The following is a 25,965-nucleotide window of genomic DNA, read 5'->3' as shown; positions in this document are numbered from 1 at the left end:
CTTGGGCTTATATTCAGAAAATTGACTTTTATGCTAGACAGGGCCACATCATAGTATAACATTGTGGCTTATTATTTTCTAACCAAGCTTAAGATCTTAGTGAAGTAAGAGGTAGGGACTACCTACATAGGAGATGACTTTCTTGAGCTAATAACCTGAGTCTTAATAGCTAAGAAGGTGTAAAGCTACTCCACCATCTCTTCTGTTTTTCAGTACTACATTTTTAAAAGCAAAACAAAGCTGATTTACAAAGCAAGTAATTAACAAAGCATAAAACTTGTGTGTGTGAATAAAATGAACCCCACTGGTATTTGGAATGCCGCTAACGTTTGTGAAGTGAAGTCCCTCAGTCGTGTCCGACTCTTTGCGACCCCGTGGACTGTAGCCTACCAAGCTCTTCTGTCCATGGGGTTTTCCAGGCAGTAGTACTGGAGTGGATTGCCATTTCCTTCTCCAGAGTATCTTCCCGACCCAGGGATCAAACCCGGGTTTCCCGCATTGTAGACAGACGCTTTACCATCTGAGCCACCAGGGAAGCTAACGTTCGTAGCGCCTACTATATGTCGGAGATGGTTAGGTGCTTTACAGACATTATTTACAATCCTCACAAGATCCCTGCAGAAGTAGCTTTTGTTATCCCACTTTACAGCTTAGGCAAATTGGGCTTGGAAGGGGTGGAGACTTGCTCAGGGTCACACACAGTAAGGTGTGCATCCAGGATCCCAGCCGCAGTGATGACGTACTCCATGGAGGATGAGGCATTTGGAGTGGCACCTGTCAGCAGACCCCATGACTCACGTTCCTGAAGCCCTGGAATCAGTGTTCTGTTATTTCTGAAAGCAGGGTAGGGGAAAAGAGACTCTGGGTTTAGGAGGAAGGCCCTCTGGCCTTATTTCCCTCTTGTAGGTATAGGAATGGTCCTTCTCAAGCCTTTGGTAACTGACAGGAAAAGCCTCCAAGACACTGGGGGAATATTCCTTTTAGCCACTTTCTGTTCAGCATCTCTTCCCGTATCTCTTTGAGTCTTTGTTTTTCAATGGTTGTGTATTTCTTTGCAGAGACATCCACCTATGATACTATCCCGCTTTCCTTTCCAGCCAAGAGTAAATTCTGTTTATAAATGTTATTTGTTTGATGCCACTCTGCTGATTAAATGCATTTGGCCTCAGTTCTAATTATTCTCATAGTTAATTCTACTTAAGATAGAATATAGTGTATTTTCCTTCTCAGTTAGGATTCTACTATCCTGAAGAAGTGATGTTTAGTGATGTGATACTGTCTTCAGAAACTGCATTTTGACTTTTTATTTTTTTTATTTTTTATTTATTATTATTTTTTTCATTTTGACTTTTTAAATGAATGCAATGGGTTTCCCAAATGCTCACTTGAGTTCTGTCTTGACTAATCTGAGAACATCGACCACCAAAGACAAATTAAAACTAAATTAAAGCAAATTAAATTAAAGCAGAAGTATCAGTCTTGACAGTCACTTCCAAATAATTTAATTCTTATTTTTCATTGAAGTATAGTTGACCTGCAGTATTATATTAGTTTCAGGTGTACAACATAGTGTACACTTATGAACGCTGTGTGTACATTGTATCTTATAGTGCTTGACCCCAGTTCAATTCCTGGGTCAGGAAGATCCTCTGGAGAAGGGATAGGCTATTCACTCCAGTATTCTTGGGCTTCCCTGGTGGCTCAGCTGGTAAAGAATCCTCCTGCAGTGCTGGAGACCTGGATTCAATCCCTGGCTTGGGAGGATTCCCTGGAGAAGGGAAAGGCTACCCACTCCAGCATTCTGGCCTGGAGAATTCCATGGACTGTCTATCCCATGGGGTTACAAAGAGTCTGACACGACTGAGCAACTTTCCCTTTTTTTCACCCTTTATATACATTATGAATTGATCACCATTTTAAGTCTAGTAGCCATCTGCCACCACACACAGGTACTCTAATATTAGTGGCATTCCTTTCACTGTAAATTGCGCCCCATAAGCTGCTCTGTAATTGGGAGTTTGTGCCTCTGAGCCTCCTCAGCCGCTTCACCCAGCTGCCCCACCGCCCTCCCCTCTGGCGACCACCGCTTTGTTCTCTGTGCCCCCAGGCCAACATACAGAGTGGGCAGCCTTTCCCTTCTCCAGGGGACCTTCCCAACCCAGGGATGGAACCCAGGTCTCCCGTGTTGCGGGCGGATTCTTTACCAGCTGAGCCACCAGGGAAGCCCAAGAATACTGGAGTGGGCTGCCTTTCCCTTCTCCAGCGATCTTCATGACTTGGGATTCAACCCGGGGTCTCCTGCACTGCAGGCAGATTCTTTACCAGCTGAACCGCCAGGGGAGCCCTGATAGCTTCCCTTTTGCGGGGTAGCCTCAGAATGCTCCTTGTCATTACCTAATTACTTTAATATAGTACTGCAAGGCTTAGTCAAGCAATAATGAAAAATAAAAATTACTTAGAAGAAAATAGTAACTAAGCTATATGTAGTCACAGGATTCTCTTAACTTCGCTGAACTTTTTACCCTTTCTCTGTCAAATCTAATACCATATCCATTCAGTCCCTGTATTTCCTAGGCCACTTAACTCTTTTAGTCTTGCCTTGCTCTCTAGAGGGTCTGCCCTTATTAAAGAATAAGGGATTAATATGATGTGAGCAATTTGAACCTTTGATGATGCTTTTAGCTGTGTTATCCTGTGGCTTAATAAATATGGCTCCTGATTACATGCTCTCTCAGGAATTAAGTAAGAACAGATAATCCACTCATGTTGTTTTTTTAATGGGATGTGATCCATCCAACTTACAAAGCCTGTGTAATAGATAATCACTGGTGAGGCTTGTCATTTAAAAAAAAAGAGATAATAAATAAAGGTATACCGGGAATTGGGAAAGAAGGGCTGTGAACTGACTTTCAGATCTGGGTTTGGACCACAGTTCCCCAGCTTCCTAACTGAGACTCCATGCAGGTTTCCTGACTTCTCTAAGCTTTAGTTTCTTTGCTTTTAGGATTAAAGATGAGAGAACCTGCTTCACAGGGTAGCTGGAGGGCCCGTAGTGAGGGGAGGGTGCCTGGTACGTCTTAGGCGTCTGTGGGTCCCGTGTGCCATTTGTGGGCTGAGGGGACACAGCAGTGGACAAGACCAGACAGCTGCCGCCAGGATGCTCACTTTCTCCTGGGAGTCTCTCTGGCCTTTGCAGATTTACAAAACCATTGACTTTGACAGGAGGATTTGGATGGATGCTACACAATTTAGCTTGTCCTACACTGGAAAAGGTCAGTTTTCATTCCAATCCCAAAGAAAGGCAATGCCAAAGAATGCTCAAACTACCGCACAATTGCACTCATCTCACACGCTAGTAAGGTAATGCTCAAAATTCTCCAAGCCAGGCTTCAGCAATACGTGAACCGTGAACTTCTTATGTTCAAGCTGGTTTTAGAAAAGGCAGAGGAACAAGAGATCAAATTGCCAACATCTGCTGGATCATGGAAAAAGCAAGAGAGTTCCAGAAAAACATCTATTTCTGCTTTATTGACTATGCCAAAGCCTTTGACTGTGTGGATCACAATAAACTGTGGAAAATTCTGAAAGAGATGGGAATACCAGACCACATGACCTGCCCAGATTTGAGAAATCTGTATGCAGGTCAGGAAGCAACAGTTAGAACTGGACATGGAACAACAGACTGGTTCCAAATAGGAAAAGGAGTACGTCAAGGCTGTATATTGTCACCCTGCTTATTTAACTTCTATGCAGAGTACATCATGAGAAATGCTGGGCTGGAAGAAACACAAGCTGGAATCAAGATTGCTGGGAGAAATATCAATAACCTCAGATATGCAGATGACACCACCCTTATGGCAGAAAGTGAAGAGGAACTAAAAAGCCTCTTGATGAAAGTGAAAGAGGAGAGTGAAAAAGTTGGCTTAAAGCTCAACATTCAGAAAACGAAGATCATGGCATCTGGTCCCATCACTTCATGGGAAATAGATGGGGAAACAGTGGAAACAGTGTTAGACTTTATTTTGGGGGCTCTAAAATCACTGCAGATGGTGATTGCAGCCATGAAATTAAAAGATGCTTACTTCTTGGAAGGAAAGTTATGACCAACCTTGATAGCGTATTCAAAAACAGAGACATTGCTTTGCCAACAAAGGTCCATCTAGTCAAGGCTATGGTTTTTTTAGTGGTCATGTATGGCTGTGAGAGTTGGACTGTGAAGAAAGCTGAGTGCCAAAGAATAGATGCTTTTGAACTGTGGTGTTGGAGAAGACTCTTGAGAGTCCCTTGGACTGCAAGGAGATCCAACCAGTCCATCCTAAAGGAGACCAGTCCTGGGTGTTCATTAGAAGGACTGATGCTGAGGCTGAAATTCTGATACTTTGGCCACCTGATGCAAAGAGTTGACTTGTTGGAAAAGACCCTGATACTGGGAGAGATTGGGGGCAGGAGGAGAAGGGGACGACAGAGTATGAGATGACTGGATGGCATCACTGACTCGATGCACATGAGTTTGAGTGAACTCCGGGAGTTGATGCTGGACAGGGAGGCCTGGTGTGCTGTAGTTCATGGGGTCACAAAGATTCGGACACGACTGAGCAACTGAACTGAACTGAACACAGTAGTTAAGAGTACAAAACCCTGGTGTGAAATGTGAGAAGAACAGTGTAGTATTCTGTATATTGAAAAATAGTGTATAAGGATAGAATGGAATATTGTCCTCCAGATTCTGTACGCTTTCTTGGTTTAGCGCTAAGTCATGTCCGACTCTTGCCACCCGGTGGACTGTAGCCCGCCAGTCTCCTCTGTCCATGGGATTTTCCAGGCAAGAATACTGGAGTGGGTTGCCATTTCCTCCTCCAGCGGATCTTCCAGGTTTGATCCCTGGGTCTTCTGCACTGCAGACGCTCTCCTGTGTTGCCGGTGGATTCTGTACCGACTGACCCACCAACGCTTTCTTGTTGTTCAGCTGCACAATGTACTCTGCATGTAAGTTAAACAAGCAGGGTGACAACAGACAGCCTTGACGTACTCCTTTCCCAGTTTTGAACCAGTCCATTGTTCCATATTGGGTTCTAACTGTTGTTTCTTGACCTGAATACAGGTTTCTCAGGAGGCAGGTAAGGTGGTTTGGTATTCCCATCTCTTTAAGCATTTCCCAATTTGTTGTGATCCACACAGTCAAAGGCTTTAGTGTAGTCAATGAAGTAGAGATAGAAGTGTTTCTGGAATTCTCCTACTTTTTCTGTGATCCAATGGATGTTGGCAATTTGATCTCTGGTTCCTCTGCCTTTTTAAAAATCCAGCTTGTACATCTGGAAGTTTTTGGTTCACATACTGTTGAAGCCTAGGTTGAAGGATTTTGAGCATTACTTTGCTAGCCTGTGAAATGAGTACAACTGTACAGTAGTTAGAACATTCTTTGGCATTGCGCTTCTTTGGGATTAGAATGAAAACTGACCTTTTCTAGTCCTCGGGCCACTGTTGAGTTTTCCAAATTTGCTGGGATCTTGAGTGCAGCGCTTTTACAGAATCACCTTTTAGGATATGAAATAGTTCAGCTGGAATTCCATCACACGCACTAGCTTTGTTCATAGTAATGCTTCCTAATGCCTACTTGACTTCACACTCCAGGATGTCTGGCTCTAGGTGAGTGACCACACCATTGTGGTTATCCAGGTCACTAATTGGACTGACTGCGACTCAGAGCATGAGCTCCTATTGCAAAATTCAGACTTAAACTGAAGAAAGTATGGCTTAGTGGTTTTCCCTACAACACTTGTTCTGTGCGTTTTCCTGTGATACTGGTTAAGATGTTTGGAACATATTTATTGAGTTCTTCTGAACTTCCACTAGAGGGTAGTCTAATCCTATTCCTATTTTAAAAGTCTAAACTGTCAAGAGCTTTTCTGAATTCTGTTGTTTAGTTTATTGTATGAGCTACTTAAAAAGACACCTTCATCTAGAACAGAAGATTCTGTTAATTCTTAGATAACACAGTTCTGTAAGAGAATGACAGCCTTGTACTGAGCTTGCTTGCCTCTTCATTTCAATCTGACCTGACCAGATATATTACCGTTCTGCTTTCTCTGAACAGAATTTGAGAGTGCATCTAGCTAGGAGACTATCACAGTTTTTACGGTTTCATGAAACAGATTATCTTATGGTCCAGGTTACGTTCTGAGATTAGACCCTTCAAGGGGCATATTAGCTCTCTTTCGACACGGTTTAGTATATACTGCGCAGATCTCATTTGTTCCATGATGGATTTTTAATGCACTCTTCAAAGTTCCTTGTTACCACACCATCATTACCCTATCACATGAAGAGTGACAAAAGCATTAGAAGACTCTTGTGGTCGTTTAGTACCTGGCCTCCTGTGACCTATGGGTTTGCAAAGATTTCTTTGTTCCCTGAGGCTAATTATTTTTGCTAGAAAATACTCATTAAATGTGAAGTTATGAATTTTAATGTGCTGCTCCACTCTTCATATGTCAGTGGTCACGCTACACATAGTATGCATCTGAAAATGGCACAAAGGAAAATTCCAGACAGCACGGCTCTTCCTCTGGGGCGGTCTCCACACGAGGGTCCGTGACGCTGTTTCCTGCACAGCTGTCAGGCTCTCCCAGATGGCCCTTCCCAGTAAGATTCCACCCATCCTCCCCACCGATCGCTAACTGAGACATATACTGTTGTTATAGTGAGCGAGATGGTGAGGCCGGAACTTCTTGTGAAGGTACTTTTGTGTCCGTGGAGGCCTGCTAGTGTCTTATGCACGCGCGTTCTAAGTCTAGTTACCAGATTTACTCACATCTGTGACTGTTTCCTAGCAGATGAGCCGGGTATGATGGGGAGATTAAATCTCTGCCTGTTTAAATTCAATATAAAATATTCAGAGTACATACCATATATATGCTTATTATTTAAACAGATTTTTGTAAAGTTTTTCATACAAAAAGGGAAGAAAATTCATGTTCATCAGTACAGTTCTTATATATTTTATTACTGACCTCAAGCCTGATAAGAGTTAAAATGGAGAAGTTCCATGGCTGCTTCTGCTTTAACTCACTGGGGCCTAACTTAATATACTGATAACAGTGTTTTCAAAGTTCTCTGCCCATGTTTAATTTGCTCATTGACAAAATTTAGCATAACCTCCTCATATGTAAATTAGATGAATATGAATCATAGATTTGCTTTCTTGGTTATTATTTTTTGTTTTAGAGTGATAGAATCATTGTATCTCCAGAAATCCTTCTTAATTGAATTCAGCAGACCAGGTGTTTTGTTGTTGTTCAGGCGCTAATTTGTGTCCAACTCGTTGTGACCCCATGGACTGCAGCACATCAGGCTTCCCTGTCCTTCACCATCTCCTGAGTTTGCTCAAACTCATGTCCATTGAGTTGATGACGCCATCCATTCATCTCATCCTGTGTCGCCCCCCTTCTGCTACCCTCAATTTTCCCAGCATCAGAGTCTTTTCCAGTGAGTCAGCTCTTTGCATCAGGTGACCAAAGTATGGAGCTTCAGCTTCAGCATCAGTCCTTCCAGTGAATACTCAGGATTGATTTCCATTAGGACTGACTGCTTGGATCTCCTTGCAGCCAAGGGACTCTCAAGAGTCTTCTCCAGCACCACAGTTCAAAAGCATCAGTTCTGCGGTGCTCAGCCTTCATTCTAGTCCAACTCTCAGATCCATACATGACTACTGAAAAGACCATAACTTTGGCTAAATGGACCTTTTTTTGGCAAAGTAATGTTTCTGCTTTTTAATATACTGTCTAGATTTGTTCTGGCTTTTCTTCCAAGGAGCAAGCATCTTTTAATTTTGTGGCTGTAGTCACCGTCTGCAGTGACTCCAAGAAACTGAAATCTGTCACTGCTTCCACTTTGTCCCCATCTATTTGCCATGAAGTGATGGGACTGGATGTTGCAAAGATATAGTCTTTACCCTTAAGGTATTTACAGAATGCTGAGAAATATGAGAGTGCAAAATAGTGGTATAATGTCAGAGTATGAGTCCTGGGCAGGGTTCATAGGTCAGTGGAAGCACAGATGAGGGAGAGAGAGCTCTGACATGAACCTGCCAGGGAGATGTGGGGTTGGGGAGCGGGGGAAGCCAAGACCGCTCAGGACAAGCAGGCACATGCGGGACCCTCCTTGGAGTGATGAGTGGTCGTGAAGAAAGGTGGTGGTGAGGCCAAAAGAGTAGTCTCTGAGCAGGGAGAGCTCCCTGAATGCTCGGGTAGGGAGTTAAACTGTAAGTCCTCAGGAGCCTTTGAAACTTCTAAAGGGGAGAACTGGGAGCTGGGCAGGAGCCCTAACGTGACCCCGGACTCTCCCAAGCACTTTAAGTCTCAGGTTGCCGTCCCGCTCCAGGACACACTGCTGGCCTATACGTCAAAGCCTCTCTGTTACCCAGCCCCCTGTATGCTGAGGATAACATGCATGATGCTAAAGGAACCAAGTAGCTTAGAGCTAAATGGATTCCGTATTAAATGTAATTATTCTAGTTCTTATCACTAATCAAAGTGAAATAGCCTTTAAATAATCCTGTTAGCTATGATCGTCTTGTAAGACCCTGTCAAACTAGTTCTAACAGAGTGAGCGGAACACTCCTTCTTTAGGGCCAGTAGCACAAGCTCCCAGGCTGAGGCTCCCACTCGTTTTTCCATTTAATAACAAAAAATAATCTGTACAGCAACTGATACATTAACACCATTTTTCCTGTTTTCCTTTCCAAATATATACTCCTCAGGTACCACTGATGACATTTCTGAAAATCTTAGATGTAATTTTTCATTGATTAAAACTTAGATTTTTACTGTTTCAGGTTAGGCTTTCCATAGTCACAGGTAGTAGCTGTTGTATGCGACCCCTGAAGATAGATTCAAAACTGTTATGAACTGCATTATCAGTCTTTTCCAGACTTACACTGATCTACAGTGATGTATCAATTATGATAAAAGTCATTACCTAAAATGTTCTTGAAGAGGAGTGCTAAACTACTTACAACGTTTTAACTTTCTAGTAAAATTTAATTTTTCCTCCTAAATCCATATATTTTTAAGCCCTAAACCCTACCAAGTACAAAAGCACAAATATTTAGTAGAGTTAAAATTTAGGATATTAAAAAATGTGGGGAGTTCCCTGGTAGTCCAGTGATTAAGACTCTGCCTTCCAATGCAGGGGGTGCAGGTTTGATCTTTGTTTGGGGAACCGGGTGGAGGGAACTTCACTTTCCCCCCAAGTTTAAGGGCTTTCTTTGTGGCTCAGCTGGTACGGAATCAACCTGCAGTGCAGGAGACCTGGGTTGGGAAGATCCCCTGGAGAAGGGAAAGGCTCCCCACTCCAGTATCCTGGCCTGGAGAATTCCATGGACTGTATAGTCCATGGGATTGTAGAGTCGGACACGACTGAGTGACTTTCACTGGGGAACTAAGGTCCCACATGCCATACCATGTGGCTAAAAAAAAATTTTTTTAATGTGTATGTTTCAGGATTCAATGTCTGTGGGTCAAACAAATTCATTTAAAACAGGCAAAATTTGCATCTTAGTAAACCTAAAACTGCAAGTTGAAATTCTGGAAAAGAAAAAGTGAAAGTGTTGGTCGCTCGGTCATGTCCGACTCTCTGCGATCCCATGGACCGTGGCCCACCAGGCTCCTCTGTCCATGGAATTTGAAACTTGCTCCTTATGTTGGTACTACAGAAACTAACTTAGAAAGTCACATGGCAGTCTAGCGGCTAAGGGAAGGAATTAGACCCAGCGCCCTTTAATCTTAGCTGTTTGATGAAGCTGAGGCTGCAAAGCAGCACAGCCAGCTTGCTCCCCCTGCCCCGATCCCAATGACACACATTCTTGCCGAGTCTCACACTCACCCGTCTGTGGCAGATGCCTCTCCTTTGGTTTTCACAGGCCCTTACCCTCTGTCAGGCTGTGTTGTCTCTGAAACATGCCTCCCCGCCACTTTGAGCTCTCTGAGCACACGGTTTCCCTTTTTCATCTTTGTGTCCCAGTGTCTGGGACGTGTGGTGAGTGCCTGGTAGACGGCCATCATGCTGTCTGAGGTCTAAAACTTTTGACCCCTAAAACTTTTCTGTTGTCTAAGAAAACAACCGATCCTCACCCCTGCAGCCGTGAAATCTTGGTTTACTTAAGCACCTATCAACTGGAAATCATTGTGTGAAAGAGAGACTCAGTTTTGATCCCTGACTGCTCATCACTAGCTAGGTGACCTTGGGCAGGGTACTGAAGTAATCTCTGCAGGCTGTGACTTCAGTGTTCTAAATGAAGGATTTGACAGAGAGGATCTCCGTCTGCCGAGTTCTGTGGCCTAGAGGCAATGTAGAGTGGTTGAAGGCAGTGAACAGTGAGCGATGCTTCCTGAGTGCATGCTCAGTGCCTTGGAGATTTATGTCTATCATGTTCAAGGCAAAACAATGCGAAAGTAACAAATCTCAAATATTAAATTATGTTTGGCATAATTTGTGTTAATTATATTTTTATATATTCTTATTATTTGGAAATTGATTATTCATGTGTGGTATATGCAATCATTAAGATATCAACATCAGATTAATCAAAATACTCTGTTTCCCTATCCTGGTTAATGATGTGTAAAGTATTTTGGGAAGTTGTGTCTTAAAAATGTTCGAGATATAAAAATATACTCAAAAATAATTTGAAATATATTTTAATGTTGGTACATTTTATTTTGCTTCAAGAAAGTTTAATAAAAATTTTAAATAAATGCAAAATAATCTCAACAGTTCAAACTTTTAACTTTTAGACACTTTTTCTTTTCTCCATGATCAAGGGTTCTGATTTTTGACGTTTATTTCCTTTTTTGACCTTGTATACTTTCAGCTCATTTAGAGGCTAGTTTTGAGGAGGTAGAAAACCACCTGCTGAATCTGGAGGATTTATGTGGACAGTGTGAATTAGAGAGACACAAACATATGCAGTCCCAACAACTGGAAAATTACAAGAAAAATAAGAGGTGAGTTTGGGGAACTGGCCCTGATATTCATGTGCAATCTCAAAGTTTCCCACAGTACCTTACATGCCACTCTTTATAAGTTTGGAGTGATAAATGACAGGGGTTTCAGGTGAAGCTCTTTAATAAGCTTTCCAAAACATGTTTTGCTTGGTTTTGTTTTGTTTTGTTGGTATCACTACCTGTTGCCGTTTTATGGAGATGAGTTCTGAAAAGCTGAGCATGGGATAAACAGTGGAGGGAGCAGTGCAACAGACAGAACGTCCGAAAGAGGAGAACCCCTGACCTCGTGTCCTCCGAGCGGCAGATCCTGGGTGGCCCTTTCCCTTTGCTTCCTTTTCTTGTCTTCCTTTAGAGCAGGAGGAAAAGGAACCTGAGTGCTGGCTGTGGAGAGGGGCTCAGCTTTGTCACTTCCTGTCTGTGAGACCTTCGGGAAGTTATCGAATCTCTTAGCCTCAACGTGTGTAGCTCACAGTGATGATAGCAGTGTCCCCGCTTCCTGGATGGTGGTGAGGAGTCCGTGAGGCGGCCCTTACCAGACGCGCTGTGTGCCCTGCCATAGCGGTTATCATGGCCACTGTTTTCACTGGGCGAACCAGAGCTGGAGATGGGGAGTAAGATTTGGAACACTGAAATTTTACTTGTCATTCTTCACTCCCACCCAGTGACTTAGATATAGTAGATATATTAGTACATTATAGTTTATATGTTACAAAATGAAAAGGAAGTGTATGGAGAACAGCCTCATCTGTAATTTAAGTAAAAGCCAGAGTGTACTGGGCAAGTCTAACGTGTCATGTAACGGAAATATCATTTTAGGTCTGCGGCGGTGTCATAGAAAGAGAGCACTGTTGATAGAGTAGGAAGACCCCAGTCCTGGCTCCATCTGCTACTAATTTTGTGCTCTTGGGCAAGCCATTCGCTTTCCTCTATCCTGTTGTAAAACTTTTCTTGACTAGCATTTGAAAGACTTCTTAAAAGATTACATCGTTCGTTAGGCCTCTTTCTGATGCCTCTCAGACCCCTGGCAGTCAAACTTGTCTCCCCTGGGCAGAGAATTGGAGAGGTCATCTGAGAAGCTGACCAGCCTGTGAGAAAGGAGCTGCAGGGATGGACACTGGGGAGTCTCTGATGAAACAGTTGGGTCTGCACCCTAGTGCCCCTGATGATGGGCCCCACCCCTCTCTACATGCTTCTCATCAGCCTGGTGGTGCCTCACTCTTGAGTATGAATGCACAGCTAAGGAGTAATACCCAATTGAAGAAAGGTTCCAAGATGAGCAGGGCCAAAATAAATTAAAAATAGTAATTATTTTTAAAGACCCACAGAGGAATGAGACACTATGATGGGAGCAGAAGAAAACTTAAGAACAAAAACTAGTTAATAACCTCAGGTGTATCTTACAGGAGACCATTTTGCATTTATGAGGCACAAAGAGGATGCTCTAGAGAAGGGATAATTAGAGAACAAGACAGCTCTTGGGCATCAAATACATGATTGCAGAAGTAGAAGGCTTTAAGGGAAGCGTTAAAAGATGATGTTAGGACTCCCCCGGTGGTACAATGGAAAAGAATCCACCTGTCAATGGAGGGACGCGGGTTCAATCCCTGGTACCGGAAGATTCCACATGCCATGGAGCAACTAAGCCGGTGTCACAACTGCTGAGCCCGCACTCAGAACTGGGGAGTCCCACTGCTGAAGCCTAGAGCCTGAGCCGCCCCGGTGAGAAGCCCGCACCCTGAAGCAAAGCGTGGTCCCCTTCTCGCGACAGCTAGAGAAAACCTGCACCCCACAGCGAAGACCCAGTACAGTCAAGAATAATTTAAAAATAAAGTTGTTTTAAAAGAACAAAAGATAATGTTAAACCTTTACATGCGAGAACAAAAAGACTTAGAAAAGCTGAGAATGCTTAGAAAATTAGAGTTAATTTTTAAGTCCTTTATACTAGGAGCTTGAGAAAGAAAGGGAAGAGAAAAAGAGGAGACAAATTCACTAAAGAAGTAATACAAGAAAATTGTTCAGAACTGAAGGATATGACTGAGTTGGAAAGGGTCCACCAAGGACATAATGAGTAGGGAGAGCCATCTTCAGTATGTACTTTTGTACATTTCACTACAATCAGAATAAAAAATCACGAAAGCCTTCATGTAGGTCCTAAGGAACTGCAACTTTTCAGCAGCAACCCTGTAAGTAGAAAATGATTTTTATTGTATATTTACTTACCCTGGTTCAATTCCTGGATCAGGCAGATATGCTGGAGAAGGGATAGGCTACCCACTCCAGTATTCTTGGGCTTCCCTTGTGGCTCAGCAGGTAAAGACTCCGCTTGCAAGGGGAGAGACCTGGGTTTGATTCCTGGGTTGGGAAGATCCTCTGGAAAAGGGAACGGCTACCCACTCCAGTATTCTGGCCTGGAGAATTCCATGGACTGTATAGTCCATGGGATTGCAAGGAGCTGGATATGACTGAGCAACTTTCCCTTTCACTTTATTTACTTAGCCAAAGTTTCACCCAGTGTGAAGAAATAGTAACTTTCAGGCATACAAGGGCTCCAGTTTAGCTCATGTGCAGACTTTATCAGGAGGTGGCTGGAAGATATGCTCTACAAATGAGGGACTAAACCAGTAAGAAGGAAGACAGAGTGTGGAAGAGAGACGAGCTGCTCTTAGCACATCTGTCCAGTTCAGGAGAGAAACAGAATTCCTAGGATGAGGGTGAAGAAAAGCTTCAGCAGGTCTGGAGAGCAGCCCAAACGGAAGCAGGAGGAGCCCCCAGAGGATTCCAGGAGCAATGTTTTCCAGCGAAGACTGTCTAGTGTGCTTGAGCATGTTGAGCTGGGTTTATAAGCTCTGATTGGAGAGTTTTATTATGTATTAGTGATAGGAATGTTTTCTAAAAAACTAAGCAAATAAGGTGACTGTTAACACTAAGAAAATGCAGTTTTACAAGAAAAGAAAGAATGCATGGCTCAATTATAGATTATATATATATATATTCTGATAATAATTAAATGTGGCATATGGATTCAAGCCAAAATTGTAGGTTATTGGGAAGATGCAGTGGAGGTGTGTTTGTGTGGAGGGATGGGAGAGGTTTAAGGAAGCTAGTCCTCAGCTTCCACAGCAGGAAATCAGTAAGCAATATTTAAAATGGGAAAAAATGAATAAATATCAGTGTTGACATGTTATTTAGAAAAAATGAAGGTAAATACTGGAAGAACTGACTGTAGCTGCTTTCAAAAAAGCAGGACAGGGACTTCCCTTATAGTCCAGTGGTTAAGAGTCTGCTCTTCCAGTGCAAGGGGCATGAGCTTGACCCCTGGTCTGGGAACTAACAGAGAAGGCAGTGGCACCCCACTCCAGTACTCTTGCCTGGAAAATCCCATGGACAGAGGAGCCTGGTAGGCTGCAGTCCATGGGGTCATTAAGAGTCGGACACGACTGAGCGACTTCTCTTTCACTTTTCACTTTCATGCATTGGAGAAGGAAGTGGCAACCCACTCCAGTGTTCTTGCCTGGAGAGTCCCAGGGACGGGGGAGCCTGGTGGGCTGCCGTCTCTGGGGTCGCACAGAGTCGGACACGACTGAAGTGACTTAGCAGCAGCAGCAGCTGGGAACTAAGACCTTGCATGCTGCCTGATGTGGTTTAAAAAAAAAACGGGACAGAAAGATGGGGAGCACTGAGTGAGGCACTAATCTGCTTCATCATGAATCCTTGTGGGTACTATTTGACTTAAGGAATATACATGTACTATTTTGATAAACATAATTTTTTTGTTTTTTGTTAGCTGCAGCACTTCCTGATGTATTTTGCAGAAACAGAGAACTGAAAAGATAACCTCTGATAAAAGTCCATGATCAAATAAGTTCCAGAAACACTTTACCCTGAATTTGCCTCATTTAACTTTGTAGTACATGTACGTATAGTAATGTATTACACGTAGTACATGTCAGTGTATTAAGGGTTCTGAGAATTCTTATGATAGAGAAATAGGTTTGACTCACTGCTTCACAACCTACTTGCTTACAGAACCAGTTTGTGTGTAATGTATATTAAAATTCTGTGAGTTGGTATCCTATAGTATACCATTGAAAAAATTTTCCAAAACCCCAAATTAAACATCTGTGGTCCACGGAAAGAGTCCCTTAGAAATAAACCTCTTTCCTCTTTAACAAGCAGCCCTACAAACTAAACTAGTGATTTTTCTTGTCTGGCTCTGGAGGAGATAACATATAATACAAGGGTTGGCTATATGATGTGAGGGCATTACAGTGTTCGCCCACTACATAGCTTCCCAGAAAATCTGGATCGGACAACTTGATGAGGCTGGAGAGAGCAGGGGACGGAAAGGTAAGGTCCCCTTCACCTCCAGCGCTGGTCGTGTCCATAGTGCACTGTTTCATCACACTCCCATCAGGGACTGGGACTGGGCGCGCAGCAGCTGTGGGAGTTGGGACAGAGGGTGAATTATTAGTACAGGAACTCATGTAACTGCCTAAGGGCCAAGGTTAGGGCCAGGTCCGTTTCTGACTGTTGCATTGGAACAAACAGAATCCATCCCAGGTGTTAGTGCATCTGTAGTTGAGAGTGGATATATGATATTTCATCATGTATTTGATAAGCATTCTTGGCACAGAGGATAAATTCCCGCCCCCTGTGAAAGGAGGAACGTGACCCATCCCAACAGTTATGAGGGTTACATGGCAGATTCTCAGTGTGGGCAGAGGGAAAGAGCTTTAGAACCCTCCTGGGGTACATCCACCCTTGAAAAACATTTGAATAGGTGGTTTACCCTAAGTGGACTTCCCTGGTGGCTCAGTGGTAAAGAATCTGCCCACAGTGCATGAGACACAGCAGGAAGTGTGGGTTCAATCCTGGGTTAGGAAGATCCCCTGGAGAAGGAAATGGCTACCACTCTGGTGTTCTCACCTGGAGAATCCCATGGACAGAGGAGCCTGGGGGGCTACAGTCCATGGTGTTGGATATGGCTGAGCACCCGCCTGCATTGCCCTAAGTGTTTCTGCATGGAAGGAGGATATCCTACTTTAGCTGATTGTCTAATGAACATGACATATAAGTGGCTGTATAGTTGTGGGGGAAAATACCCATAAATAGCTTTTGTAATAACTCTTCTGCATATAAAGTGATATTAGTATGACTGATTGCTTTTATGGGCAGGAGTAGACACTGCCTTGATCAGTAGTAAAACATCAGAGAGTGGATAAACCATGGCTGTAGGGAGAGACAAGTACTGGTACCAGCAGTAGTTGGGTCGTCAGATGGTTCAAAAGACGAGCTAGCCATTACAAGTGTAACTGCTGGATGCCTTGTGTAGGTTTTCATAACCAATAGGAAATATATTTTTCACCAAGTAAGAAGCATTAATATTGACTATATGAGCCAAAATAAAGAACATAAGACCATTTCCATGGGTTTGTCTAAGCTAGCAGTGACAGAAATGGACTTGAGATGTGGAAGTAAGCTTGCATTTGACTTCCCAGGTGGCTCAGATGGTAAAGAATCTGCCTGTAATGCAGGAGACCTGGGTTCGATCTCCTGGAGAAGAGAATGGCTACCCACTCCAGTATTCTTGCCTAGAGAATTCTGTGGACAGAGGAGCCTAGTGAGCTACAGTCCATGGAGTCTCAAAGAGTTGGACGTGATTGAGCGAGTAACATTTGCATTTGTAGTCACGGATGTAGGGAGAAATAGACGGTAAATGTGCACATGATTTTTAAAAAAGGATAATTTCAGACAATTGTATTGAAGAAAATAAAGCAGGGTTATATGACAACGGTAGGGAGGGAGGGCCCTTCCTGGAGGACACATGAGGACTGAGGCCTGAGTAAGGAGGCAAGCGCACGGGGATGGAGTGGACACCCTCCCCTGCAGAGTAGCAGCAGGTAAGGTTAGGAGAGTGAAGAAGAGGCGCTAAATGGAAAGGTAGAATTCAGACCTCCCTAAGTTTGTGATCTTTTCAGTACCACCATAATATTCCTTAGAATGATTGTTGAGATTCTTTCATAATAATTACATTAAAATCATACATAAGCTAGTGAGGTAATTAAAATACTTTTTACTTCCAGAGTTCTAGATCCTTTGTTTTCCCCTTCAGTTTGTAGCATACCGTCAGAATTTCTCTGAAAATAGCTGCATCTTAAAGAACAGTGTGATTTTAGTAAGTTAGCTTAATTATAAATGACTCATAATTTTAACACAGCCTTCCACTGGACTTAAAATCTGCTGTGGGGCATACTGAACTCTAGAAGCATTTTTCACTAATTCATTTAGGCTTTGAAACTTAATTGTCATCCCTTATAAACTGTCTCTTGTGAGTGGGGGGCATGGCTTCGGTTGATATGATTTAGCGTCCAGGCATATTCTGAAAAAGTCATTGTTCCTTTTCCTTTATGTATTACAGCTAAAGCTAAGGAACTATGCTCTTCTTTGTGTTGATGTGGACTGTAGACTTAAGTTTTGTTGCTGCTGTTTTTTAGTCCCTCAGTCCTGTCTGACTCTTTGCAACCCCATGGACTGCAGCACACCAGGCTTCCCTGTCCTTCACCATCATCTGGAGCTTGCTCAAACTCATGTCCATTGAGTTGGTGATGCTATCCAACCTTCTCATCTTCTGTCATTCCCTTCTCCTCTTGCTTTCAATCTTCCCCAGCACCAGGGTTTTTTCCGATGAGTTGGCTCTTGGCATCAAATGGCCAAAGTATGGAAGCTTCAGCATCAGTCCTTTCAATGAATATTCAGGGTTTATTTCCTTTAGGATTGACTGGTTTGATCTCCTCAGTCCAAGGAACTCTCAAGAGTCTTCTCTAACACCACAGTTTAAATGCATCAGTTCTTCAGCGCTCAGCCTTCTTTATGATCGAGCTCTCACATTCATACATGACTATTGAGAAAACCATAGCTTTGACTAGCTGGACTATTGTCAGCAAAGTAATGTCTCTGCTTTTTAAAACGCTGTATAGGTTAGTCAGCTTGTCTTCCAAGGAACAAGTGTCTTTTAATTTCATGGCTGCAGTCATCATCTGCAGAGATTTTGGAGCCCAAGAAAATAAAGTCTGTCACTGTTTCCATTGTTTCCCCATCTATTTGCCATGAAGTGATGGGACTGGATGCCATGATCTTAGTTTTTTGAATGTTGAGTTTTAAGCCAGCTTTTTCACTTTCCTCTTTCACTTTCCTCAAGAGGCTCTTTATTTATTTTTTTATTTTATTTTTTTCAAGAGGCTCTTTAGTTCCTCTTCACTTTCTGCCATAACGGTGGTGTCATCTGCATATCTGAGGTTATGTAGACTAAGTTTAGAAAAGAGGCTCTTTAGTTCCTCTTTGCTTTCTGCCATACGGGTGGTGTCATCTGCACATCTGAAATTACGCAGACTAAGTTTAGAAAAATCTTTAAGGCAAAGAATGATAGATTTGAGATGTTAATGGCATGTCTTTAGTAGTATTTGACCAGCTTAAATTCTAGAGAATAACCCACCAAACTCCTGAGCGTCAAGAAATGACTGTCCACTGGACAGGTCATGATCATGGGTATTCCTGTTCTTCCATTTCAGAGAGTTGAGAGGATTGTGCTGGGCAGACTTGCCACAGGCCTGGCTTTGCTGAGAATAGGACAAGGAGGAACCAGTGGCATTCTCCAAGGTGAAGGTGACTCTGGAACCAGAAGAGGAGGTCTGGTGGAGACGGGCAGGAAGGCAGTAACTAACTAGCCCCTGAGGTTCTGTGTGGAGGGTGGTTTGGGTGCTGCATGGGAAATAGATGAGCAGAGTGTCCCCTCAGGCAGTGCTTTTATGTAAAGGGTCCTCCCCAGGTGGAAGAGCATGGAACCAGACTGACTCTCCCCCTGACCCAGCCAAAAACCAGACGCAATAAGTGAAATAACACTCATTGGGACACTTTACATTGGGCAGAGAGAAGTGATCCTTGATCAGTAGGAGACAAGCCCGGTGGTGGCTCCAGCATTCTGCCAGGAGTTTCCAGGCTGCGTGCAGGAAGGAAAACCAGGTAGAGTCTGGCAGACCCTCTGAGTTGAAGAGTGGAGCTGAGTGTCTGGAATCCCAAGACTGCTGGAGTTTACAGGGCTCAGAACCAGAGAGCAGGAATACTGAGAATCTGCAGAGGGCTCCCCGGAAAGTTCAGCAGGGGACCGGTCATTCACATGAGCAAACGACCCAGGGAGGTGCAGGAGGAGGGGACCAACACCCAGTAGGATTAGTTAGCAGTGCCCATCAGCCAGAGACTGAGAATTCCTGGGGAAATTCCTCGTGAAAGCTTCCTTCAACAGTTAGCCCTTGACTGAGCCCCGTTCCAGACCTGCTTAACTAATCATAAAAGCAAGCATCAAAGAGATCAAGCTGTTTCCAAATAAATTAACCATATCCCAGCAAGAATGTTTCTAGAACTACAAAAATAGCTAGTAGTCAACAAGGTCGATCATTCTAACAGGTTGCTTGTGAATGGACAAGATGCATGACACACCAAAGTTCAACTGAGGTTGCCAGAGAAAGATGGTCTACAGGTTGTGTCATATTAAGACTTCTCTGGAGATCAAATCCATGATGCACTTTAAATATTTAACCTGTATTTCTCTTCTTAACTCTTTAGGTAACTATGCCCATTGACAAATCAGTCCTTATTTTCCTGGCCTCTTGAAGCTGTCTTTAACACTGGCATCCTAAGTTTTCTTCTCTACTGCCATTGTAGATGCTGTAGTTTGGTTATTCTCTTGGGTTCTGTTATTGGTTGTTGCTTCCTCTCATTCTGCGTAATAAAGATGTCTTATTCTGTAACGTACCCCCTCCGCAGGATCTGTGTAAGGAGCAGATGACAACAGGGCTTCTAAAAGTTTTGAGAAAATTACCTCAAGCACTTGGGCCAGGTCTTCTCGCCCTTGAGAGTAAAAGTCTCTCAGTCGTGTCTAACTCTTTGTGACCCCATGGACAATTCTCCAGGCCAGAATACTCGAGTGGGTAGCCTTTTCCTTCTCCGGGGATCTTCCCAACACAGGGATCGAACCCAGATCTCCTGCATTGTGGGCAGATTCTTTACCATCTGAGCGACAAGGGAAGCCCAAGAACTTTATCCAACTTCTCAGCCACAAACTTACCAAGCCAGGAAGGGTATACATCTTCAGGACTACAGAATGCTTAAAAGATTACAAAAGATTAGATAAGAGTGGATAGTAGCTGGTCTTTCAGGAGAGAAATCTTTAAGATCTTTCCCAGGCATCAGTCATAACAAAGGGACACTCTTCTACTGTGTTTAATGCAAAAAGTATTGCTGGTCAATAAAAAAAAATGCCCCTAAATATTTTCAGATGTGGAAAAAAAGAGTTGATCTTGCACCTTACATTTTGAATGGTATTTTGCCATCTAGAATCATTGTGTTAGGTTTTTAACATGGGTTTGTCCTGGGGAAGCAGTTTAGTGTTTAAAGAAAGTATCCTTCCATCTCTGAGATGATTGTGTTTATGGAGACATTTATCCAGGGCTCCAATCTGTTAAGTGTGCATCTGTGGGTCTGATTTAGTTGACTTCTATACATGCACAGATTTAATATACTTCTTGCAACATTCCATGGATTTATTTGTTAATATGATGCTTTTTTTTTGTTTTTATTCTGCCCTCATAACTCAACCCCTGTGGATAAAATGATAAAATAGCAGCTTCACCCTTTGGAAATATTATTAGATTTTGAGTCTAGTGTTATTTGTTGAATGTTTTAGTTTCAGGGTTTGTCATGCTAAATTTTGTGATAGGATTTGCTGAACTGAGTAAAATTTAAAATATAGTAAAAACCTAAAAGGAGGTATTTCAATTCTTCCTACTTAATTGATCTTCTGAAAATATTATTAAACTTTGGAAACGAAGAGACTCAGAGTTTTGAAATTGCAAAAGGCAAACAAGTTGTTATCATATCAGATGAATTACTGCATGGCCAAGCTTTTATTTTTTGATAGAGTAAAATCCTCCCTAGTTAGAATAAGGGCTTCTTTTAAGAAGAGGTGTGTTTAGTCCTTCTGCAGCCAGAGTCCTTGGTAACCTGGCCTGCTGAGTGTGTGTCATGTGTGACCCTGTGCACACGTGTGGTCAGGGCAGATGACGCATCACCTTTGCACTGCAGGATTTCGGCAGTGTGATTGCAGAGATGGCGTGTGTGCTAAGTCACTTCCGTTGTGTCTGACTCTTGGCGACCCTATGTTCTATAACCTGCCAGGCTCCTCTGTCCATGGGATTCTCCAGGCAAGAATACTGGAGTGGGTTGCCATGCCCTCCTCCAGGGGATCTTCCCGCCCCAGGGATCGAACCTGCATCTCTTACGTTTCCTGCATTGGCAGTGGGTTCTTTACCACTAATGCCAACTGGGAAGCCCCATAGGGATGACACCTGTATGGAAATCATGGTGTTACAAGGCAGTGTAGGAGGTGTTATTGCACTGACGGACGTGAGTCCCGTAGGAGGTGAGATGAGAGGAGACGGCCATGTGGGTGTGATGGATGTCTTCATGGAAAAGACTAACTTGGATACTGTTTTATATTGGTTATTACCATTAACCATTTCTGATAGAGTTTGGAGAGTGACCAGAACTTAAAACTCCTGCTCACCTGTGCCTTTTCACTTGGGTGAGCCGAGAAGGTGACATTAATGGTCAAGAGCAAAGTGTCTGCGGTGTTCTCATCAGTGTTACCTGTCCTCCTCACTTACACTTTCCCTCAAGACTCAGTTCAGCCCTGGCTTCTCCAGGAAGCCTTTCCTCTTGGTCCTTGGTGTGTGAGTCATCCCCTCCTCTGTATTCCTAGAGAATCCTCAGCATGGCTGGCATTAGCAGAGTGCTATCTATGACACCAGTTTCTGACTGTTGCTTTACTTCTGTATCCCTCACTAAATTTCCTTGAGGTTGTGGAGCGTATATAGCTCAACCCTAGCATTATTCCTACTGCTATTGCTAACACTATTGCTAGTGTCTAAGGCACAATACATTTTGTTGTTGTTGTTGAGTGAATGATCAAACTCAGAGGTTACATTCAGTACAAGAAAATGAGTATTTATCCAAGGCGTGACATTTATCATCATGACAGCAGTAGTGATGGACAGAAATGGATGGATTCGGGACATGTTTTGAGATAGAGTTAACAGGTTGTATTGATGGATTGGATGTGGCGAAGGAGGGAGATGGATCTACCAAAGCTTGAGGAGTGGTGACGGCCTGAGTGAGGTGAGGGAGACTGGGAAGAACAGGCTGTTTTGCAAGTGTTGCTGGGACACCTGCTTCACTTCCGAGCGGTATCAGATGGGCAGTTGCATATGAGTCTAGAGCTCCAAGAAGAGATAAAGACAGGAAGTACAAATCGAGAGCCTGTGGATGGCATTTAAGGGCATGGAGCTGGATGAATTGCCTTGTGAGAGCAAGTAAGTTAAGAAGGGGGCCAGGATTAAACTGGCAGAGCTCTGGCGTCTTGTGGTCTGGAGGGGGCAGGGAAGTAGCAGAAGGAACTGGAAGAGGAGGAGGAAAACTCGAGAAAATGCTCTCAAGAAATCGCCAGCGGAGTCAATTGCTGCTGAGGGATTCGGATGAAAAGTGAGAGCGAACATCGCCTTTGGCAGCAGGGTGGTTGTCGGTGGTCTCGCTGTGCAGAGCTGGGGTCTGGAAGCCAAGCTGGAGTGGGTTCAGGACTGAGTGGGAAGTGGGGGAACTAAGTCCTTGAGTGGGTTACAGGGGTTGGGAGTCATGGCTCAACATCGCCAGCCTTAGGTTCCAACCTCCCAGATTATTTCGTATGTTCCAAATGGAACTCACACATTGCCCTCCAAAATCTGTTCCTCTTCCTGTTTTCTGCTGATGAATTCCCTTTGCTTCCAGTGATGCAGACAGGAACCCTCATGGTTATATGTACTTCTCCCCAGGGGTCAACTGCCATGGTCTGTTGACTCTTCTCCCCAGCGTTTTCGAATTGGACCCCCTCCCTTCATTGCCCTGGAGGAGGAAATGGCAACCCACTCCAGTATTCTTGCATGGAGAATCCCATGGACCGAGGAGCCTGGTGGGCTGCAGTTCATGGGGTCGCAAAGGAGCTGAATATGACTGAGCACGCTTTGTTGCTGGTGCCACTGCACTTGCTCTTTCCAGGCACTAGTTAGATCTTCTTCAAACTCCTGCTTCATTCTCCCCGCTGTCAGTACGTCTATCCGTCACAGCTAGAACATTCTTCCTGAAGCATGGCTTTGCTCGTGATATTCTCCTGCTAAAAATAAAAGCAGATCCTTTCAGCCTGGCACTCAGAAGCCTCTGCCTCTTCAACCTTGTCTCCCACTACTTTCTCTTCATTCAGCCTGCTGTCCTGATGGGCTTGCTCTTTCCTGAAGATAACCTGCACCATTCAGCTTCCACACCTTCACTTTGACCCTGACTGCCTTCCCTCCCTTCTCTTATACCTTCTGTATTGCTGGATGCTGTTGCCTCTGGCATTATGGAGTCTGCCCTAAAAATTACAACACTTCTTGCTTTTCTTTATCAGTCTTTAAACTTATAAAATTCTTTCGTCATAGTGATCTTTACCTTAAACCACAGTCACCTGTACCACCCCAACCTCCACTGTCCTTGATTAAGGAATAGGGTACAGGACTCTCTTACTTTCTAAAAGAAAGTCACTTGGAAGTTTCTTGAATTGCCATGGGTCAGGATATTCTGCAAATAAGGGCCTAGAAAGAGGCACCCTGCTCACCTTTACTCTTTTCTCATAGCAACTTCCCATTGTTTTGATGAGGCAGCCAGCAGGTTGGAAGGTGGGCACAGTAACTCCAATGAAAGCTCTTAGGGCAATGACTCATTACTGGGCTTCCCTTGTGGCTCAGCTGGTAAAGAATCTGCCTGCAATGAGGGAGACCTGGGTTCGATCCTTGGGTTGCAAAGATCCCCTGGCGAAGGGAAAGGCTACCCACTCCAGTATTCTGGCCTGGAGAATTCCATGGACTGTGTAGTCCATGGGGTCACAAAGAGTCAGACGCGACTGAGCGACTTTCACTTCACTGACTCATTACTAACACAGACACTGGATTCTTGGCTCCATGGTTGTTATTTGGGGTAGCAGTAGGGAAGAGCAGTGTCTGTGAAATCATTCTTCCCAGTTTCACCTTTTTTTAAAACAGGAGGTGCCTTTTTGAAATTTCACTGCTTCGTGTTCCAAAAGAAGGAAAGCAGAGGCTCTCTGAAGACTGTAATCAGAGAAGAGAGAATTAGTGTTCAGAATACTGAACTGAGGGACTTCCCTGGTGGTCCAGTGGCTAAGCCTCGGCATTTCTAATGCAGGGAGCCCAGGTTCGATCCCTGGTCAGGGAACTAGATTCCACAGGCCACTTCTAAGCGTTCCCATGCTGCAACTAAGATTGGCACAGGCAAATAAATATTTAAAAAAAAATAAGAATACTGAGCCAGGTGTTCTGTCATCCTGTCCACCCCTTGGTGGCCATGGGGAGTGGCTCACACAAGGGCATCTGGAGGGATACGTGAAGGTGCCCCCTCAGGATGCTGTCTTCGGCACGTGCTGCCTTTCTCTTCGGCCTTTTCAGCATTCATCCCATTTGTTGTTGTTCAGTTGCTAAGTCACATCTGACTCTTTTGCGACCCCATGAACTGTAGCCTGCCAAACTCCTCTGTCCGTGGGGTTTCCCAGGGAAGAATATTGCAGTGGGTTGCCACTTCCTTCTCCAGGCATCTTCATCTCATTCAGTTCAGTTCAGTCGCTCAGTCGTGTCCGACTCTTGGCGACCCCATGAATCGCAGCACGCCAGGCCTCCCTGTCCATCACCATCTCCCGGAGTTCACTCAGACTCGCGTCCATTGAGTCAGTGATGCCATCCAGCCATCTCATCCTCGGTCATCCCCTTCTCCTCCTGCCCCCAATCCCTCCCAGCATCAGAGTCTTTTCCAATGAGTCAACTCTTCTCATGAGGTGGCCAAAGTACTGGAATGTAAAATAGGTTTCAGGCAGGTTTACTTTCTACCTAATCTTTTAAGAATGAAGCTGGGCTATTGGCCAAAGGGAGATGATTGCACCCTTATTAAAGACAGGATTGAAAGTAACTTTTTTACTCCTTAGTTAATGAACTCTGGCGCTGGAGTAATGTTATCATGAGTTAGTATTTTTAGGGGAAAAAAAAAAAAGGAGTGATATGACCACGTGATTTAAGAACCTCCACTCGGCTGTTTCAAGAACACTGGCTTTTCAGCGGGCAGCTTGCCAGTCCTTCCTGGCCAGCTGTTCATGGTAGTCAACTGTTTCGGAACATGAGCGGTATTGTAATTAGCAATGAGGAATTCTGATTTGAGAATCCAGAATAGCTCTAGATTTTGCAAATAAAAGACAAACATCTCATGTTTTAAGTGGGATAAGCCTTTACAAATAAATTTGCCTCCTCAAAATTACTTTTAATTAGTACTGATAGTGAGAAAAATATAATCATAAAATTATTAAGGAAAACCTGAAAAAAACTTGCTTTTGACTTCTTTGTCAAAAATGTTTTACAACTGTTCATCTATCTTCCGTGGCTGTACATCTCCCCAGGAGACTTTGTGTTTCAGCATTCCTAAGTGACACGAAATCACACACCAGAGTGTTTCCTGGAGGCTTGGCCCTTTTGTGACAGGATGGTCTGTGGACTTCAACCCTTTGATATATGATTTCCCCTTTCATTTAGAAAAGGAAATAACTGCTCCTCTTTTGAATGATTTTTAATTAAAGATTTTTTAAAAATCTATTATTTATCCATGAAAGGAAAAGTAAGTTGCTTTTATAAACTGGTAGTTAAATATATTAGATGGTTCATGGCTGGCATTAAAATACTCTGCTGTTTTTTTGTTTTGTTTAAGTGTTTCAGTGTTTTAATAGTTTAAATTTTGGTAGAACTTTTTTGAACCATTAGTAGAGTAATAGCAGAAAAACTGAGAATAG

At 43.5% G+C, this 25,965-nt stretch overlaps 1 protein-coding gene across 2 annotated transcripts in view; it reads left to right on the top strand.

Moving 5' to 3' along the window:
- DTNBP1 (dystrobrevin binding protein 1) overlaps positions 1–25,965 on the top strand; it is a 99,778-nt gene that overhangs the window by 26,127 nt on the left and 47,686 nt on the right. For both annotated transcript variants that reach the window (XM_018038770.1, XM_018038771.1), the window contains one exon: positions 10,871–11,003. In XM_018038770.1, coding sequence (XP_017894259.1) covers positions 10,871–11,003 — 133 coding nt within the window. The remainder of the gene's footprint in view (positions 1–10,870; positions 11,004–25,965) is intronic.

The sequence above is a fragment of the Capra hircus genome, chromosome 23 (genome assembly GCF_001704415.2).
Source record: "Capra hircus breed San Clemente chromosome 23, ASM170441v1, whole genome shotgun sequence".
NCBI lineage: Eukaryota > Metazoa > Chordata > Mammalia > Artiodactyla > Bovidae > Capra > Capra hircus.
The sequence above is the reverse complement of the archived record's forward strand: the minus strand, read 5'-3'. Positions and strand labels throughout refer to the sequence as shown.